Below are 21,334 nucleotides of genomic sequence, written 5' to 3'. Positions count from 1 at the left end.
CTGCTCTGTCGTCATCCCTACTAGTGCCAGCTCCTCTCTCATGCCTCTGTAATTCCCTTTACTCCACTGTAATACTGATACATCTGACTTTCGAGTCTGTCTCTCTCTCTCTCTGAATTCTATATTATGATCAATGTTCCCCAAGTGCTCCTTTATCTTAAGCTCTCTAATCAATTCCAGTATGCTACCCAACACCCAATCCAGAATAGCTGATCCCTAGCAAGTTGCTCTGCAAAGTCACTTTGCAGGCATTCTATAAGTTCCCCCTCTTGAGATCCAGCACCAACCTGATTTTCCCAATCCACCTGCATATTGAAATCCTCCATGACTATTGCCCCTTTGACATGCATTTTCTAATCTCCCGTCTTTTGGCCCAGTTAACCGGCTGCCCTATTTAGCCAGTTTAATAGAAATTTGTTTAAAAGGTATAAAAAGCAAACTCAGTAAAAAAAAATTGTATTTAAATGAAACAGAAAAAATTAGAACACTACCAATAGTACTACAGTACTATAAAACTATGTATTAGTACCTAATAGTTATCAATGGAGGAATTCATCCAGTGTATGCAATGAACAAAATCAGTGCAGACAGCCAGTGCAGATAATGGACTGTCTTCATATAATGCTGTTGATGCATCCTCCAAATCTTCATTTTCATTGTAACATTCAAGATGATTGATGATACCTTCAAATTCTTCAGCTACTATCTTGTTGGAATTAGTGAAATCATTTCATTTTTCACTCCTGACTATTTCTAGCATCTCCCAGCTTGAATGCTTGAAACCACAGTGAGCAAACCAATTCTGAATTTTCTTCCAGCTTATTTCTCACCAACTATCAGTGACAAAAATCAATGCTTTGAATGCAACACGATCAACTGATTTTATATAAAAACTGTTTGCTTGAAACACGTGTCATGTCTAATGTCCACACAAGTGCTAGCCACAGTCTCCTGTCCCAATTAAGCAATGTCCCCAACAACCAAGGGGAATTCCTGCATTCTTCTCCACTACTTTTGTCCCAAATAAGTGGCTACCTTTATTAACCGATATCCTGATTAACTAGAATCTGCTGTATATAGTTATTCTTATCTATTGCACTGTACTGCTCCGACAAGACAACAAATTTCTTGACATATGACATATGTCAGTGGTTTGAGATCAGATTCTGATTCTGATTTGAGACCAGATTCTGATTCTGATGGGTGACCACCAGGAGAAGTAAGGGCAGTGCACGCTTCCCCTGTGGTTACTCTCCTCAATAAAAGGTACATCTCCTTTGGATAAAGTTTGGCGGGGCGGGGTGGAGAGCTCTCAGTGGCTGGATTAGTGGCGCCCTGCCCGGATCTGAAGTGAAGAAGGATGAACACAGGATGTCTTGCTCACTGTGACAGGGGACTCAATAGTCTGGCGTTTCTGTGGAGACAGTTGAGGCTTCAGGATGGTGTGTTGCATCCCAGATTCTTGGGTCAAGGATGTCTCAGCAGCACCAAACATCCTGAGAGGGGAGGGTGAGCAGCCAAAAACTGTGGTTCATTTGGGCAGAAGCAGGGATGAGGTCTGCAAAGAATTTTAAGGAGTTGGTAGAAAGTGAAAGAACAGGATTTCCAGGGTTGTAATCTCAGGATTACCACCCATGCCAAGTGCTAGTGAGGTACATTCAACGTGGGGCTAAGGAGCTGCTGCAGGAGGGAGGCCTCAGATTTATAGCTTTCTTGGGCTGTCTTTGAGAGCAGGTGAGACCTGTACAAATAAAACTGTTTGAATCTGAACTGGAGGAAAATCAAAATCTCTGCTAGGTGGTTTGCTAGTATTACTCAGGAGGGTTCAAACTAGGGTGGCAAGGGGATGGGAACCACAGCAGCAAGGCAATAGATGGTAAGGTTGAAGGCAAGAGACAGATGGTACGGCAAGACTAAATGGAAAGACAGCAAGGGACTGGCTAATAAACATGGTGAGACTGATGGGCTGAAATGTGTTTGCTTCAATGCTAGGAGTATTACGGGCAAGAAAGATGAACTTAGAGCCTGGATCAGTACATGGCATTACCATGGCAGCTAATACAGAAACGTGGTTGGGTGAGGGACATGACTGGTATGTTCCTGGGTTATGTTGTTTTAGAAGTGACAGCGAGAGAGGGGTAAAATAAATGGAGGGCTTGCACTACTGATAAGGGGAAAGGTCACAGCAGTGCTCAGATAGGACAAGAGGAGGGCTCAGCCACAGAGGCAATGTGAGTGAAGCTTTGAAATCAGAAAGGTGTAATTTCACTAATGGGATTATACAGTCTCCTCAAAAGCCACCAAGAGGTGAAGGAACAGGTATGTAAACTGATAATGGGAAGATTCAAGAACAGCATTATCATGGGAGGGGACCTTAACTTTCCCAGTATTGAATGAACTTCCTTCATACAAGTGGCTTAGATGGGGCAGGATTTCTTACTGCACACAAGACTGTCTCTTAAAATAGTATGTGGAGAGTCTGACTAGAGAACAGAACAAACTGGACCTGGTTTTGGGAAATGAGCTAGGCCAGGTGGGAGACTTGGTAACGTGTGAACACTTTCGGAATTGTGCCACAACTCATTATGTTTTAAGACAGTTAAAAGTAAGGATAAAATCATATCTTGTAGGAACATACTTAATTGGAAGGCAAATTGCCACAGGATAAGCAAGGAGCTAAGGGGTGTTGAGTGGGAACAGCTGCAGCTGGACAAGTCCACATCTTACACAGTGGAGCTACCTAAAGACCAGCTGATCAGAGTTCACGACCGGCATATCCCCATACGGTATGGGAACCTTGGATGACTTGAGATGTCTTCATTTTAGTCAAGAATGAATGAAGGATGCATAAGGTTTAAAAAACTAAAGTCAGACTGGGCTGTTGTGGAACATAAAGGTGGCAGAAAAGTGCTGAAGCAGGTGTTTCAGCAGGCTTAGAGTCTGGATGAATACATGGAAGGACCGTGTCATTACTACTACAGAAACTTTGTTGTATGAGGGAGGGTAGGGCAGTGGAAGTTTAGTAAGGCATTTGATAAGCTCCAAGGAAGACTCCAGTTTGTGAAGCTTTTTCATACCACTGCACGCGGACTTCTTGGGTCGAGAGAGTGGAACTGCCCAGTGCAATGGCTTTTCCACTTTAAAAACTCTCCGTCTCTGGTTTCCTGTCATTGTCGGATCGGATGACAGAATGATAAGGACCCTCATGGCAGGTCATCAGAAGATAAAGATGCATATGATCCATGCGATGCAAGTTTGGATTCAGAACTGGCTTACACTCAAGGCAGAGAGTATATGTGAAGACTGTTATTCTGGCTGGAGGTCCAGGACCAGTGGTATTCTGCAAGGGTTACTGCTGGGACCTCTGTTGTTTGTGATAACAGAGGTATCAAAGACCTGGGGAAAAATATAGATGGATGCATTAGCAAGCTTGCAGACTGGTGGAGTTGTGAACAGTGTAAAGGACAATCAAAGATCAATTATAGAGAAGTGGCAGGTGGAGTTTAATCCAGGTAATGTCTGGTGCTGCTCTTGGAGGTCAGATAAAAGGAGAAACTATACAGTTAGTGGTAGACTCCTTAAAAGCATTAAGGATCTTGGGGTCCAAGTCCACAGTTCACTGAAAGAGGCTATGTAAGTGTATAAGGTGGTAAAGAAGGCATGTGGCACACGTGTCTTCATTGGTAGAGGTGCTGATTATTACAGTAAGGAAGTCATGATTACTATATGAAACTTTAGTCAGACCACACTTGCAATATTGTGTACAGTTCTGGTTGCCCCATCATAGGAAGGATATGAAGACTGTGGAGAGGGTGCAGAAGAGGCTTAGTAGGGTGCAGCCTGATTAGAGGATATGAGCTATGAGGAAAGGTTGGACAAACAAGGATTTTTCTCCTCAGAGCAGTGGAGGCTAAGGGAAAACAATATGACCATAGATTGTTCATAACAGAGGGGCAGTTTACTGTATAAAGTAATGAACAGTTCACAGGTTGAGCAGAGTTCAATTTAGAAGAGAGACTATAACTAAGGAATAGTGAACTGATGAAGAATTACTGCCTGTAGGGCTACTCAGCACAGAAATGTTCATTATGTTTGATGGACAAGCACTTGAAGAGTTAAGACCATAAAGCTATACACTGAGATCTGGAAATTTTTTTTTTGTCATTGTGAACACAATGATCTGAATGACCTGTTCCCTGTGCCATAGATCTCAATCAATGATTTGTTAAATGTAATTGAGATACTTAATGAGGTGAAACAGATTGTTGCAGAGTAACGTGGTTAATACGTGGCTGAAGTTTCAAAGGTTATATGGCAATGTGCCTCATAATAAGCTTGTCAGTACTTCCCATTCTCTCTCCACTTTCCACAGGGATCACTCCCTCCATGATTCCCTTGTCCATTCATCCTTATCCACTAATCTCCCTAGTGGCACTTATTCCTGTAAGCAGCCAAAGAGCTACACCTCCCCATTCACCTCCTCCCTTACCTCCTTTCAAGGCACCAAACAATCCTTTCAGGTGAGGCAACACCTCTCTTGCGAATCTGTTGGTGTCAATTTACTGCGTCCGGTGCCCCCCAATGCAACTTCCTCTACATCAGTGAGACCCATCGTAAATTACCTCCACTCCATCCGCCAAAAGCAGAACTTCCCAGCAGTCAAACATTTTAATTCCGATTCCCATCCCTATTCCAACATGTTGGTCCATGGCTTCCTGTTGTGCCATGATGAGGCCACCCTCAGGGTGGAGGAACACCACCATATATTATGTCTGCGTAGCCTTCAACCTGATGGCATGAGTATTGGTTTCTCCTTCCAGTAGAAAAATGTTTCCTTCCCTCTTCCCTCTTCTTCTATTTCCCACTCTGGCCCTTGCCTCTTCTCACCTGCCTACACCTCCACTTGGGTCACTGCCTCCTTCCCTTTTTCCTATGGTCCACTCTCCTCTCCTATAAGATCCCTTCTCTCCAGCCCTTTACTTTTCCTGCCAGTTATCATCCATCCCCTCACCCCACCTTTTTATTCTGGCATTTTCCCACTTCCTTTCCAGCTCTAAAGAAGGGCCTGGGCCTGAAACATCGACTATTTATTTACTTCCATAGATTTCGCCTGACCTGCTGAGCTCCTCCAACATTTGGTGTGTGTTGTCAAAAAACTGAAGCACATGGCATAGAGGGAGCATTTACAGTTAGTTATAGATTAACTTTCAACACAGAAGCCTACAGCACCTTCAAGTCGGTCAGTTCTGACCACAGAGTAGTGTCAATGCAAGTGAGACTGAGCCTGCGGCAACCCAAAGCCACAGGTCCCAAGAAGACAGACTGGAAGGTATTCTCCTCTCAACCTATTCTTCAAGCCAAGTACACAGTGGAGGTGAGAAATCGCTTCGGCCCACTGGAAAGGGGGGAGGAAGACACTGCTACCGACTGCTATCAACGGCTCATAGACGCACACACAGATGCAACAAAGAGTTTGCCTACTGTGAAGCGAATCAAGAAGAGTCGGATCTCGAAACATCCTGACGTCATCGCAGCAAGAAGTGTGGTCAATGTTTGTCACATCGAACTTAGAAGGAGCAAAACAGAAGAGCTAAGAGACAAGTTCAAGACAGCAAAGAAGAATCTCTTTGCCACCTACCACCAACTGAAGGAAGAGGAACTAGCTGAGAGGATTAGAGAGACAGAAGTTGCTAATGAAGACATGCAGCATGGAGAAGCATGCCGCCTAGTCAATGAGATCAGTAGTCGGAAGAAGTCCCCATCAGGTCAAATAAGTAGTAAAACAGCAGAGGACGGTGTCCTGACATGGTTTACCCACTTTAAGAACCTGCTGGGAAGCCCTCCAACGACCACGGAAGAAGAGGAGGACATACCCAGGATACTAACGCAAGTCGACATCGATGACGGCCCATTCACCATTGAGGAACTGAAGAAGGCCAAATATGCACTCAAACAGGGCAGGAGCGCTGGATCAGATGGGATACCACCAGATGTCCTAAAGAACTGCGACCTGGACAACATCTTGCTGGCCATATGTAATACCAGAACAGTGGTCACTCTCAAACATTATCCCAGTCCCTAAGTCTGGATCCCTCACAAAGACAGATAACTACCACGGTATCAGCTTGACCTGCATCTTAGCAAAGTTATACAATCGGATGATCTTGAACAGGATTCGCACTGCCATTGACCCTAAGCTAAGATTCAATCAGAATGGTTTTCGGCAGAAGCGCACAATAGTAATGCAAATACTTGCTCTCCGTAGGATCATCGAGGAAGTCAAGAATAACAACCTACCAGCCGTGCTTACTTACAGCAATTTTCACAAAGCTTTTGACTCCATTCACCGAGGTAAAATGCTGAAGATCCTGAAAGCTTACCATGCCAGACCAGACCATCTACTGAGAGCAATAGAGTCCAGCTATACCAAAACCATGGCGAAAGTTGTATCACCAGACGGAGAAACAGCAGTGTTCGAGCTCCGAGCTGGTGTGCTGCAAGGAGACACTCTGGCACCCTACATTTTTATAATCGTCCTTGATTACGCTCTGCGTCAAGCTACCAAAGATCATGACAAGCTTGGTTTTACCATAAAACCAGGGCGAACCAATAGATTCAGACCAGTTACACTCACAGATCTCAATTTTGCAGATGACATAGTCCTGCTCTCTGACCAGATGGAGGAAGCACAGCAGCTACTGACAAAAGTGGAAATTGAGTGCAATAAAGTTTTACTTCACCTAAACGCTAAGAGGACAGAGTACATGGCGTTTAACTGAGACGAAGGTACTCTCAAGACCGTAGAGAATGATACCATTAAGAAAGTCTTTGACTACAAGTACCTCGGGTCAAGAATGATGAGTTCGGAGAAGGACATAAAGATACAGAAGGCGCTGGTGTGGAGGGCTATGAACGACATGAAAGAAATCTGGAAGTCGAACCTGACCTGAGGGCTTAGGATTTTCATAACAGTCACAGAGTCCATTCTCACATACGGATGTGAGATGTGGACACTCACCAAGTCTCTAGATGGTTGCTATACACGAATGCTCCAGATGGCTCTTGACGTGAGTTGGCAACAGCACATGACGAACGTCGAGCTCCATAACAACCTACCGATGCTCACCACTAAAATCGAGGTGAGAAGACTGCAACTAGCGGGGCACTGTCTACGCCACCCTGAGCTACCTGCCAGCCTAGTCATCATATGGGAGCCCAAGCACGGGAGGATGAACCCTGGGCTATGAACCCAAGACTAAGGTCAACACGCTTCTAGAAGACAGTGGCGCGGCTAATGTAGATGAACTAAACACACTGATGAGGGAGAGGGAGAAGTGGAGAGTCTGTCATCGTGCCCGACACTGGCCCCCTAGGCCTGAGTCGACGTAGTAGTAGTAGTAGTAGTAGTAGTAGTAGTTCAGACAGGAAACCAAAATGGTAGAGAACTTCTCAGACTGGACAGACGTGTGCAGAAGAGTTTCCCCAAGTGCTAACACTGATACTGCAGCTTTTCTTTGTATGTATTAATTAATTACACGGGGGCCAGATTGATTTGTAGATGAAACAAAATGGATGCATGGTAAACAATAAGAAAAATGGTTGCTGGACTTCATGAAAACAAAGATTGATATAAGGAGGGAGGGGAGGGGAGGGAACGTCGACTCAGACCATGAGAGGCCTGCATCGGGCATTTTCATACCTTACAAGGCACAGATTGGAAGTCTGTGTGGGGCGCCACTCCTCACACAGACATTAGAGCAATGTGTGATTAAGTGCCTTGCTCAAAGACACAAACACGCTACCACAGCTGAGGCTCGAACCAGCGACCTTGAGATCACTAGACGAACGCCTTAACCACGTGCCTAACACCACGATTGATATAACAAGCAGAAATTTATATCAGGGAGGTGCAAAGAATAGCATTGTTAGAAATAACGACAAAAATATAACAGATACAATTCTTTCTCCTGAGAAAACAGTGATGGAGATTGTCCCCTCCTGTGAGCATCTCCTGCTTTACTATAGTGACTAGAACGAAGCATCTCAACTCATCCAATGCACCCTTTTATAATACTATCATTAGTGCAATCTGGTACAATAGTGTCCTTAATCATCTACCTTTTGCAGCTCATATCCACAATCACAAGAGGAGAGGGGGGAATACGTCTTTGGATACCCAGAATTATCTTTAGTAGTCTGAAACAATAGTGTCCTTTCTCCTCTATCTTCTACAGCTCATAGCCACAATTACATGGGGGTGGGGGAGTTATGTCTATGTAAAGGGCATAGCTATACAGTGTGTTTGAAAAGAGCTGATTGTGACCGGGGCCAACAGAACTGAATTCAATAAAATTTAGAAGAAGGTTGAGGATACACAAAGTAAGTGCTTCCTATGGAGATTGATGGCTTCATCCAAATTGCCCTCTGTTTGGGCCTGCATTACTTCAATGTCTATGAAGAGGAGGATCTGCTCTTCATGAAGCCTTCATTCTAAAGGCTCCCACATCTTTCTTCTCTGGAAACTAGCCTGTAAGCCCTCATCACTTCGACATGATTTATCAATGAGGTCCTTGACTCACCAGATTCAAATGAAGGTGCACATATTGGTGTGTGCCCAAATGCACTTATGTATGCTTGAATGTTACAGCTGAGGTCAGGATACTTGAGGAGATAGAAGTGTCAGAGATTGATTTAACTAGCACAGTATGGATCTATTATTCAGCTTTATGCTCCATTTATCAAATATCACTCCTTGAAAACCACTTTGACATCATAATGGACTGCAGCGAGGAGGTCAGCGGTTGTTTAAATGGAGAGCTTTGCGGGAGTTTGATGTCCAATCAATGGTGAGAGCAGCACAGAGGGGAGTAAATAAAAGAAGAGAAGCGACAAGCGGAGTGGCTATTGTTAGGAGTGGGTCAGTAGTGAGGGTGGGAGTGTCAGGCTTTGGCTCAAATGAGGCTTCAACTCAGAAGAGACATTGGCTCTGATTAAGTTGTCCGGATAAGTTCCTGTTAAGTTTCCCTTTTTTTCTTACTGTGTCAGGAGTACTTAATGTAGTTTAAATGGTCACTGTGTGTGCTTTATGCCAGAGTCTCCCAGGGACCTACATCTGCGTGAAGCGCATCCAGCTGCAGCTCTTTGAAGACCGTGTTAGGGATCTGGAGCTTGTACAGGACAGTGAGGAGATCATCGATCAGAGTTACAGGGAGGTAGTCACCCTGAAGTTGCCAGAGGTGGGTTACTGGGTGACTGTCCAGAGAAGGAATGGGACAGTGAACAGGCAGTTAGTGCAGGGCACCCCTATAGCGATTCCCCTCAGTAATAAGTATACTGTCGTGGGGGATGACCTCCCATGGGGAATGTGAGGGAAGAAAATTGTTGGCATTGAGCATGGGTCTGTGATACAGAAAGGAAAAAGGGAGAAGAGGGGAGCAGTAGTGATAGGGGACACAACAGTCAGAGGAACAGACAGGAGACTCTGTGGACGTGAACAGAGACGCCCGGATGGTATGTTGCCTCCCAGGTGCCAGGGTCAGGGACGTCTCGGATCGCGTCCACAGCATTTTGGAGAGGGAGGGAGAGCAGCCAGATGTCTTGGTACATATCGGTACCAATGACATAGGAAGGAAAAGCAAACAGGTCCTGAAGAGAGAATTTAGAGAGCCAGGCAGAAAGCTGAGAAGCAGGATTTCCAGGGTGGTAGTTTCTGAATTGCTACATATGTCACGCACCAGTAAGGGTAGAAACAGGATGATTTGGCATATAAACGTGTGGCTGAGAAGCAGGCGTGGGGGAGGATTTAAGTTCTTGGATCATTGGAATTTCTTCTGGAGGAGGTATGACATGTACAAACGGGACGGATTCACCTGAACCTGAGGGGAACCAATATTCTCACAGGCAGGTTTGTTAGACCTGTTGGGGAGGGCTTAAAATAATTTGGCAGGGGGACAGGAACTGAAGTGAAGGTAAAAAGCAAAGATAATGTGCAGTCAGACTGTCCATAACGCCATAAGATATAAGAGCAGAAGTACAGCATTCGGCCCATCGAGTCTGCTCCACCATTTAATCCAATTCTTCCCGTCATCCCCAGTCCCCTGCCTTCTCCCCATACCTTTTGATGCCCTGGCTAATCAAGAACCTATCTATTTCTGCCTTAAATGCACCCAATGACTTAACCTCCACAGCCACTCGTGGCAACAAATCCTACAGATTTACCACCCTCTGACTAAAGTAATTTCTCTGCATCTCTGCTCTAAATGGACGTCCTTCAATCCTGACAAGTCGTGCCCTCTTATCAAAGACTTCCCTACCATGTGAAATAACTTTGTCATATCTAATCTGTTCAGGCCTTTTAACATTTGAATGTTTCTATGAGATTCTCCTCTCCCCCCTCCCCTTCTCCTGAACTCCAGGGAATACAGCTCAAGAGCTGCCAGATGTTCCTCAAATGGTAACCCTTTCATTCCTGGAATCATTCTTGTGAATCTTCTATGAACCCTCTCCAATGTCAGTATATCCTTTCTAAAATAAGGAGCCCAAAACTGCACACAATACTCCAAGTGTGGTCTCACGAGTGCCTTATCGAGCCTCAATATCACATCTCTGCTCCTATATGCTATACTCCTAGAAATGAATGCCAACATTGCATTCGCCTTCTTCACTGCCGACTCAACCTGGAGGTTAACCAGCAGCCAGCCAGAATAGGATCCCTTTTTCCCTCACTCTGTTTTCTGCCCATCAGCCAATGCTCCACCCATGCTAGTAACTCCCCTGTAATTCCATGGGCTCTTATCTTGCTAAGCAGCCTCATGTGCAGCACCTTGTCAAAGGTCTTCTGAAAATCCAAGTACACTGCGTCTACTGCATCTCCTTTGTCTACCCTGCTTGTAATTTCCTCAAAAAGTTGCAGTAGGTCAGTCAGGCAGGATTTTCCTTTCAGGGAACCATGCTGACTTTGGCCTCTCTTGTTATGTGCCTCCAGATACTCCGTAATCTCATCCCTAACAATCAATTCTAACACTGATGTCAGGCTAACAGGTCTATAGTTTCCTTTCTGCTGCCTCCCACCCTTCTTAAATAGCGGAAGGGCAAGCAGATGATAGGACAAAATTGCAGCCAGCAAGATGAGTATCAGTGCATTGGGAATCAGAAAAGGTAGCAAATACAGTACTCAAAGTGTTAAATCTCAAGGCACAAAAGTATAAAAAATAAGGAGGATGATCTTGTTGCATTACTACAGATTGCCGGGTATGATGTTGAGAACATCACTGAATCATAGCTGAAGGATGACTGCAGTTGGGAGCTGAATATCCAAGGTTACAGATTGTATTGGTAGGCAGAGGGGGTGGTGTAGGCTCTGCTGGTAAAGAATGAGATCAAATCATTAGAAAGATATGACATGGGATCAGAAGATGTTAAATCCTTATGGGTTGTGGCTTGAGGGTTGAGTTAAGAAATTGCAAGGGTAAAAGGACCCTGATGGTAGTTATATACAGGCCACCAAACATCAGCTGGGATGTGGACTGCAGATTACAATGGGAAATAGAAAAGGTGTGTCAAAGGGACAATGTTATGATAGTCATGGGAGATTTTAACATGCAGGTAGATTGGGAAAATTAGGTTGGTAATGGATCTGAAGAGCGTGAATTTCTTGAATGCCTATGAGATAGCTTTTTAGAGCAGTTTTTCGTTGAGCCTACTCGGAGATCAGCTATACTGGATTGGGTGTTATGTAATGAACCAGAGGTGAGTAGCAGGCAGTGATCACAATATGATTGAGTTCAACTTGAAATTTGACAGGAAGAAAGTAAACTCTAATGCAGTGGAATAAAGGAAATTACTGTGGTATGAGAGAGGAGTTGGCCAAAGTAAATTGGAAGGAGATGCTAGCAAGGATGTCAGCAGAGCAGCAATGGTGTGCATTTCTGAGAAAAATGAGGAAGGTACAAGAATGTGTACTCCAAAAACAAAGAAATCCTCAAATGGCAGAATAGTACAACCATGACTAACAAGGGAAGTCAAAGCCAGTGTAAAAACAAAAGAGAGGGAATCAAACAATGCAAAAATTAGCAGAAAGATAGAGGTTTGGGAAGCTTTTAAAAACCGACACAAGGAACTGAAAGAATCACTAGAAGGGAAAAGATGAAATACGAAAGCAAGCTATCAAACAATATCAAGGTGGATAGTAAAAGCTTTTTCAAGTATGTAAATATAAAAGAAAGATGAGAGTGGACATAGGACCGCCAGAAAATGAGGCTGGAGAAATAATAACGGGGAACAAGGAGATGGCAGATGAACTAAATGAGTATTCTGTACCCAGTCTTCACTGTGGAAGACACTAGCAGTGTGCCAGGTGTTGAAGAATGTGAGGGAGGAGAAGAGAGTGCAATTACTATTACAACAGAGAAGGTGCTCAAAAAGCTTAAAGATCTAAAGGTACATACTCATTGGACTCTGGTAAGGTTCCTGAGGACTAGAAATTGCAAATGTCACTCCACTCTAAGAAAGGAGGAAGGCAGCAGAAAGGAAATTATAGACCAGTTAGCCTGACCTCAGTGGTTGGGATGATGTTGGAGTCAATTGTTAAGGATGAAGTTATGGTGTACTTGGTGATACAGGACTAGATAGGACAAAGTCAGCATGGTTTCCTTCAGGGAAGATCTTGCCTGATGAACCTGTTGGAATTCTTTGAGGAGATTACAAGTAGGATAGATAAAGGAGATGCAGTGGATGTTGTATATTTGGACTTTCAGAAGCCCTTTGACAAGGTGCCACACATGAGGCTGCTTACAAAGTTAAGAGTCCATGGTATTACAGGGAAGTTACTAACATGGTTAGAGCATTGGCTGATTGGTAGGAGGCAGCGAGTGGAAATAAAAGGATCCTTTTCTAATTGGCTGTCAGTGACTAATGATATTCCACAACAGCCCTTGTTAGGACCATTTCTTTTTATGCTGTATATCACTGATTTAGATGATGGGATAGATGACTTTGTTGCCAAGTTTGAAGACACAAGGATTGGTGGAGGGCCAGGTAGCGTTGATGAAACATTAAGGCTGCAGAAGGACTTAGGCAGAATAGCAGAATGGGCAAGAAAGTGCCAAATGAAATACAAAGTTGGAAAGAAAATACATGGTCATGCACTTTGGTAGAAGAAATAAATGTGCAGACTATTTCCTAAACGGGGAGAACATCCAAAAATCTGAGACGCATTGGGATTTGGGAGTCCTTGTGCAGAACACCCTTAAGGTTAACTTGCAGGATGAGTTGGTGGTGAGGAAAGCAAATGCAATGTTAGCATTCATTACAGGAGGTCTAGAATACAAGAGCAAGGATGTGATGCTGAGGTTTTATAAGGCACTGGTGAGGCCTCACCTTGAGTATTGTGAACAGTTTTGGGCTCCTTATCTAAGAAAGGATGTGCTGGCATTGGAGAGGATTCAGAGGCGATTCACAAGAATGATTCCAGGAATGAAAAGGTTATCATATGAGGAAATGTTCGATGGCTCTGGGTCTATATTCGCTGGAATTTAGAAAGATGAGGGGGGATCTCATTGAAACCTTTCGAATGCTGAAATGTCTAGACAGAATAAATGTGGAAAGGATATTTCCCATGGTGGGGGAGCCCATGACAACAGGGCACAGCCTCAGCATAGAGAGGCGTCCATTTAAAAGACAGATGCTCAGAATTTCTTTAGCCATTTGGTATTGAACTTGTGGAATTTGTTAGCACAGGCGGCTGTGGGGGCCAGGTCATTAGGTGTATTTAAGGTGGAATGGCAGGTCATTAGGTGTATTTAAGGTGGAATGGCAGGTCATTAGGTGTATTTAAGGTGGAATGGCTAGGTTCTTGATTGGCCACAGCATCAAAGGTTACAGGGAGAAGGCCGAGCAGTGGGGCAGAGGAGGGGGAGAAATGATCAGCCATGGCTGAATAGTGGAGCAGACTCGTGGACCAAATTACCTAACTCTGCTCCAATGTTTTATGGTCTTATTGTAAAGAAGCTTTAGAGATATAGCATGATAACAGCCCCTCCGATTCAATGAGCCCTCACTACCCAACTACACCCATGTGTCTACCTGTCCTTCTACCTACCTTTGTATCATCCACAAACTTTCAGAATCGGAACCAGAATCAGGTTTAGTATCTCCAGTAAAGGTGTTAACTTTGCAGCAGCAGTACAATGCAATACATAATAAATACAGGGAAAAAAAACTGAATTACAGTAAGTATATACAGTGGTGCTACAAAGTTTGTGAACCCTATGGAATTTTCTCTATTTTGCGTCCTAAAACTAGATAAAGAGAACCCAATTAAATAAATAACACAATAAGCATTATACTTGTTGACTTATTTAATAATTGAGAAAAGTGATCCAATATTACACGTATTTGTTGGAAAAAGTATGTGAACCTCTGAAGTAACGCCTTCTACTACTTGGAGTCAGGTGTTCCTTCCAATCAATGAGATGAGATTGGACAAGAGTCCTGCCCCATTAAAAAGTCAAAAAGTCAGGTTACTGACGCAGCCTGCTCTCCTCAAAAAAGGTCTGTTTATGTGCACCATGCCTTAATCAAAACAACTTTCAGAGGACCTTAGAAGAAGAATTGTAAAGATCCATGAAGCTGGAAAAGGCTACAAGAACATTTCTAAAGACCTGAGTGTTCATCAGTTCACAGCAAGAAAAATTGTCTACCAATGGAGGAAGCTCAGTACTGTTGCTACTCTCCCTAGCAGTGGGCATCCTGCAAAGATCACACCAAGAGGTGTGCCAATGTGCAATGCTGAAGGAGGTGGAAAGAATCCAAGGGTAACAACAAAAAACCTGCAGAAATCTCTGGAACTTGCTAAAGTCTCTGTTCATGTGTCCACTATAAGAATAACACTGAACAAGAATGGTGCTCATGGAAGGACACTTCTCTCCAAAAAAAAACCTTTGCTGCATGTCTCAAGTTTGCAAAAGACCACCTGGATGTTCTATAATGCTTCTGGGACAATGTTCTGTGGATAGATAAGACAAAGGTTGAACTTTTTGACAGAAATACACATTGCTATGTTTAGAGGAAAAAAGGCACTGCGCACCAACATCAAAACCTCATCCCAACTGTGAAGCATGGTGGAAGGAGCATCACGGTTTTGGGCTGCTTTGCTGCCTCAGGGCCTGGACAGCTTGCAAATCAGTGAGGGAACAATGAATTCAAAATTGTATCAAGACATTTAACAGGAGCATGTCAGGGTAGCAGTCGTCAGCTGTAGGTCAATAGAAGTTAGATAATGCAACAAGACATTGATCTGAAACACAAGAGTAAATCAACAACAGAATGGTTTAGAAAGAAGAAAATTTGTGTTTTGGACCTGAATCCTACAGAAATGTGGTGGAAGGACCTGAAGCAAGTAGCTCATGCAAGGAAGCCCTGCAACATCCCAGAGATGAAGCAGCTTTGTAAGGAGGAATGGCCTAAAATTCCTCCGAGCCGATGTGCAGGACTGATCACCAGTTACCGGGAACGTTTGGTTGAAGTTATTGCTGTACAAAGGGGTCACACCAGTTACTGAAAGCAAAGATTCACATACTTTTTCCAACAAATACGTATAATATTGGATCATTTTTCTCAATAATTAAGTGAACAAGTGTAATGTTTCTTGTGGTATTATTTAATTGTGTTCTCTTTATCTAGTTTTAGGACACATGACAATCTGATCACATTTTAGGTCATATTTATGCAGAAATAGAGGAAATTGTACAGTGTTTACTGTAAATGGATATTAAGTAGTTAATTAAAATAAGTAGTGCAAAAACAGAAATAATAAAAATGTAGTGAGGTAGTGTTCATGGGTTCAATGTCCGTTGAGAAATCAGATGACAGAGGGAAAGAAATGGTTCCTGAATTGCTGAGTGTATGCCTTCAGGCTTCTGTACCTCCGTCCTGATGATAAGGATGAGGAGAGGGCATTTTCTGGGTGATGGGTGTTCTTACTGATGGATGCTGCCTTTCTGAGGCACCACTCCTTGGAGATGTCTTGGATACTACGGAGGCTGGAACCAATGGTGGAGCTGACTGATTTTACTATTCTCTGCAGTTACTTCAATTCTGTGCAGTAACTGCCCCCCACCCCCCCTCACCAGATGGTGATGTAGCTAGTCAGAAGGCTCTCTGTGGTACTTCTACTGCTAGTTGAAGTTTGAGTGTTTTAGGTGATCAGAGGAAAGGGGGGGGGAGGAGGGAGGGGGAGGAGAGAGAGAGGGGAGAGGAAGGGGATGGGGGATGGTGGGGAGACAGAGAGAGAGAGATTTCAAGTTCCTGGGTGTCAACATCTCTGAACATCTAACCTGATCCCAATATACTGAATTTTTTTTTGCATCCGTTAGTCTTGCGAGACCATGGATCTGCGCCTGGAAAGTCTTCACTCTCCAGGGCGCAGACCTGGGCAAGGTTGTATGAAAGGCCGGCAGTTGCCCATGCTGCAAGTCTCCCTTCTCCACGACACTGATGTTGTCCAAGGGAAGGGCAAGGGCCGATACAGCTTGGCACCAGTGTCATCGCAAAGCACTGTGTAGTTAAGTGCCTTGCTCAAGGACACAACACACTGGGGCTCAACCTTCAGATCGCGAGTCGAATGCCTTAACCACTTGGTCACATGCCCACACAACATATTGAATATAGATGCTCAAACAGCATTTATAATTTTGCTGGTGATACAACCATTGCTGACAGAATTTCAGATGGTGACAAAAGGGTGTACATGAACAAGCTACACCAGTTAGTTGAGTGGTGTTGCAGCAACAGGTTTGCACTCAACGTCAGCAAGACCAAAGAGCTGATTGTGGACTTCAGGAAGGGTAAGACGAAGGAACACAAACCAATTCCCATAGAGGGATCAGAAGTGGAGAGGGTGAGCAATTTCAAGTTCCTGGGTGTCAAGATCTCTAAGCCTTTAACCTGGTCCCAATATATTGATGCAGCTATAAAGAAGGCAAGAAAGCAGCTGTATTCATTAGGAGTTTGAGGAGATCGGGTTTATCACCTAAGGCACTCGAACTTGAACTAGCAGAACTGAACACAATATTTCAAGTGTGGTCTAACCAGGGCTTTATCGAGCTGCAACATTACCTTGCGACTCTTGAACTCAATCACCTGACGAATGAAGATCAACATGCTATATGCCCTCTTAACCACCCTGGCAACTTGCGAGGCAACTCTGAGATATCTATGGGAGTGAGCCCCAAGATCCCTCTGTTCCTTCAAACTGCTAAGATCCTGCCATTAACCCCATCTCTGCCTTCAAATTTGAACTTTCGGACTGTTATCAGTTCACACTTTTCTAGATTGAACTCCATCTACCACTTCTCAGCTCAGCTCTCTCAAAGTCTTCCTGTTGTAACCTCTGACAACCTTCTAGATTATCTACAACTCCATCAACCTTTGTGTCATCTGCAAACTTACTAATACATTCTTCTGCTTCCTCAACCAAGTCATTTATCAAGATCACAAAGAGCAGGAGGCCCAGAAGGTCCCTGCAGAGCACCACTGGTCACCGACCTCCAGGCAGAAAGCACTCCATTTATAACCACCCTCTGCCTTTGTGGACAAGCGAATTCTGAACCCCCTGGATCCCATGCTGCCTGATTTTCTGTATGACTTTACCACGAGGAACCTTACTGAATGCCTTATTAACATCCATATACACCACATGCAAACATCCATTCATCAATGTGCTTTGTCACATCCTCAAAGAATTCAATCAGGTTCCTGAAGCATGACCTACCCCTCTGAAAGCCATGCTGACTATCCCTATTCAGACTATGCTTCTCCAAATGCTTGTAGATCCTGCCTCTAAGAACGTTCTCCAATAATTTGCCTACTGCTGAAGTAAGACTCACGTCTACAATTCCCAGGGTTATTCCTACCCCTTTCTCAAACAATGGAAAATAATTCCCTACTCTCCAATCCTTAGATATTAGCTCCGTATCCAGTGAGGATGCCAAGATCATTGCCAAAGGTACAGCAGTCTCTTCCTGCAGAAACCTGGGGTATATCCCGTTCAGCCCTGGGGATTTATCTATCTTAATGTTTTTCAAAAGTTCCAGCACATTCTCTTTCTTAATGCTGACGTGTTCTAGCATATTAGCTGCTTTATGCTGTCCTCACAAACATCATGATCCCTCTCACTGGTGAATACTGAAGCCAGGTATTCATTTACTACCTCTTCCAATATCAGCCACGTTTCCTCTTCTATCTCTCTTGGTCCTACCCTCACTCTAGTTATCTTCCTGATTTTCACATACATGTAAGAACACCTTGGGGTTTTTCCTTAATCCTATTCACCCGGGCCTTCTCATGCCCTCTCTAGCTCTCCTAAATACATTCTTCAGCTCCTTCTTGGCTACCTTGTAACTCTCTAGAGACCTGTCTGATCCTTCCTTCCTAAATCTTAAGTAAGCTTCAATCTTCCTCTTCACTATATATTCCATATCTCTTGTCAATCATGGTTTCTTCACCCTACCATCCTTTCCCTGCTTCAGTGGGACAAACCTATCCAGAAACCCATGCAAGTGCTCCTAAACAACCCCCACATTACTGTTGTGCAATTCCCTGAATATCTGTTCCTAAATTATGCTCCCAAATATCTGCCTTATAGCATCGTAATTCTCCTCCCACTCTTTTGGACTCTAGTGTAATCAGATTTTACTGACAAAAGGAATTACCCATTCTCTTAGTCTCCTGAATACATTGTTGCTAATTCACTGTGACATCTTTTAATCACCCTAATTCCAAATTTCAAGCTTTGTCCAACCTAATAATTTCTCAAGTACTATTTATTCATCCCGGTTTCACATTTCTCTGATATTAAGAAGGCACATCAATGGAGCAGAAGGTAGATTAAATGTTGAATTACTCTCCTCCCTGAGTAATTATTATTTCATATTGCTGCTCATTGTTTTCTTTTTTTCAGGCATCCATTAGTCTCATGAGACCACGGATTTGCACCTTGGGAGGTTTCCAGGGCACAGGCCTGGGCAAGGTTGTATGGAAGACCAGCAGTTGCCCATGCTGCAAGTCTCCCCTCTCCACACCACCGATGTTGTCCAAGGGCCCATACAGGACCCATTAGGACCCATACAGCTTGGCACCTGTGTCGTCGCAGAGCAATGTGTGGTTAAGTGCCTTGCTCAAAGACACACACGCTGCCTCAGCCAAGGCTTGAACTAGCGACCTTCAAATCACTAGACAAACACCTTAACCACTTGGCCACACAATGCTTTAGTTTGAAATGCAAAGGACTCACCTGAATCTCATCACACCTGATGAGTTTTTCCACTTCCTCCTTATTTAGAAGCATGAATTCTTCATGCTGCACTACTTCTGGGAAGTTCTTCTGGCTGAACACTTCTGCAGCCTGCATCAGATCCACACAGCTGTGAGTTTCGGCAAACTCTTGGATTCCCAAGCAGTTGGATGGGTCTAACTGACTCTCCAAGAATTCACAGCAAGCCTGCTTCACACCTAGAGAAAATTATACAAAAGACACTGACCTCATGAAGGAATGGCCGTATCTCAGTGCTGGTATTCAGGATCCCTGTCTGTGCCTTCAGCAGGTAAATGATACTCTATAGACAGAAGCAGAGTCTGAAGTGTCAGCCCTGCCTTATGCAATCACCTTCATCTCAGAAAATTCTGAATTAAAGCTCAGAGGCAAACAATCCATGAAACATAGGGAGAAGTCTGCACTGAGGTGCTGTATTCATATGAGATATTAAATTGTCATGTTTATCTTCCCAACTGGATGTACTAAATTGGTTTTATTGCCAGCCTGAAATTTCAAAATAGGTTCACTCTTTCACTGCTGTAAGATGAGACTCTGGTTTGCAAACTCCCCTGCTTCCCTCCACAGCAAATGAGACGACATTCTATGATTATGTGTTTGGCTGTAAACCTTGTTGATAGAATCCAGGATTAGAAGAGCCACCATACAACAACGTTGATTCTTCTGAATTAGAGGTGGCCATGAGTGATTCTTTGCACCAGTGAAGCACAAGTATAAGAATGGTTTCATACCATATGCCTTGATATTTTTTTACCAGAGCAGTAGAATGGAGATGAAAGCTCACCTTTCAGCTGAAGGAGGCAAGCTGCAGGAAGTAGTTCCTGGACATTCTCCACGGTGACATGAACCGTTTCTGTGTACACAAAGTCCAGTAGAATCTCCATGGTGGAGGCTGTCAGACCCTGGATATCAACATCAGGTTTACTCTTCTCTGAAAGCTGCAAGGAAATGAAGAGAGGCTCAAAAAGAGTGTAGTGACTTAACCAATCTCAGTAGTGTATAATTTCTACAGAAACAAACCACCTTCATGCTCACCCATCCTGCTGGGTCAGACTTCCCACACTTGCACACTGGAAAATATCCACAAACACTGCTCTACTGATGCTGAAAATGTTGTCTCCTTTTCTTTGTTCCCAGACACTGCCTGCTTGATTGAATACATCCAACATGTTGTGTTTTCAATGAAGGTTTAAAACATTTGTCATATCTAGCATTTAGCTGGCAATGCATCAATTACTCGTTCTTCACTGCCCGAAATATGTGGGTTTGCTTCCCAGGCAAATGGTGAGATCTGAATTCCATTGAAAGGTTCACTCAACCACTCCAACCACTTCATGAAGAGTTAAGAGTTACCGATTTGGCTGTGCGACCACTCAATCCCAAAAGGGACAAAAGTGTTACTTCCCAAACATTGCTAATTAGCATACACAAATGCTTGAGGAATTCAGCAGGTCAAGCAGCATCCACGGAAATGAACAAACAGTAGACGTTTCAGGCTGAAACCCTTCCTTGATGGGTTTACAAAAATCCAATATAGTCAAGTTGCTTTTATTGTCAACAGGTATTTCAGAGTTAGAATTTACACACTGGTAAATGCAAATGAGCATTCTCTGGACTATTAATCCATGCATTTGGATTCGCTATTCATCAATATAACCATTGTGCTGCTTACTTTATTCAAAGATCATCATACAGTGCAGTATTTTAGCCCATACAATTGGGAATAGCTAGCTTAGAGAACATTTATACTGACAAAGCCCTGCCTCTGAATTCACGAGTTGAAAAGAGTTGCTTAACATTTTTACTCAATTTGCCCACCTCTTTTAGATATATATATATATATATATAAAACATCAGCTTGCAATCAAAGGGTCTTACAAAGGACTTAGAAGATACAAGAGACTGCAGATAATAGACTTTGGAGCAATACAAAAAGCACGAGAGGAACAGCTATGGATATAAGTGGACAGGAGACAAAGGGTCCAGTTGAAGGGTCTCAACAAG

The 21,334-nt window shown here is 43.6% G+C and overlaps 1 protein-coding gene across 4 annotated transcripts in view; it reads right to left on the bottom strand.

The window, feature by feature from the left end:
* The window catches only part of klhl12 (kelch-like family member 12), a 128,030-nt gene that overhangs the window by 91,800 nt on the left and 14,896 nt on the right, over positions 1–21,334 (bottom strand). For all 4 annotated transcript variants that reach the window (XM_072253237.1, XM_072253240.1, XM_072253238.1 and 1 more), the window contains exons 4-5: positions 20,115–20,268; positions 19,292–19,509 (exon numbers count right to left, since the gene is read on the bottom strand). In XM_072253237.1, the coding sequence (XP_072109338.1) occupies positions 19,292–19,509; positions 20,115–20,268 (372 nt within the window). The remainder of the gene's footprint in view (positions 1–19,291; positions 19,510–20,114; positions 20,269–21,334) is intronic.

The sequence above is a fragment of the Mobula birostris genome, chromosome 3 (assembly GCF_030028105.1).
Source record: "Mobula birostris isolate sMobBir1 chromosome 3, sMobBir1.hap1, whole genome shotgun sequence".
NCBI classification, from domain to species: domain Eukaryota; kingdom Metazoa; phylum Chordata; class Chondrichthyes; order Myliobatiformes; family Myliobatidae; genus Mobula; species Mobula birostris.
This window is presented reverse-complemented; position numbering and strand designations above follow the sequence as displayed.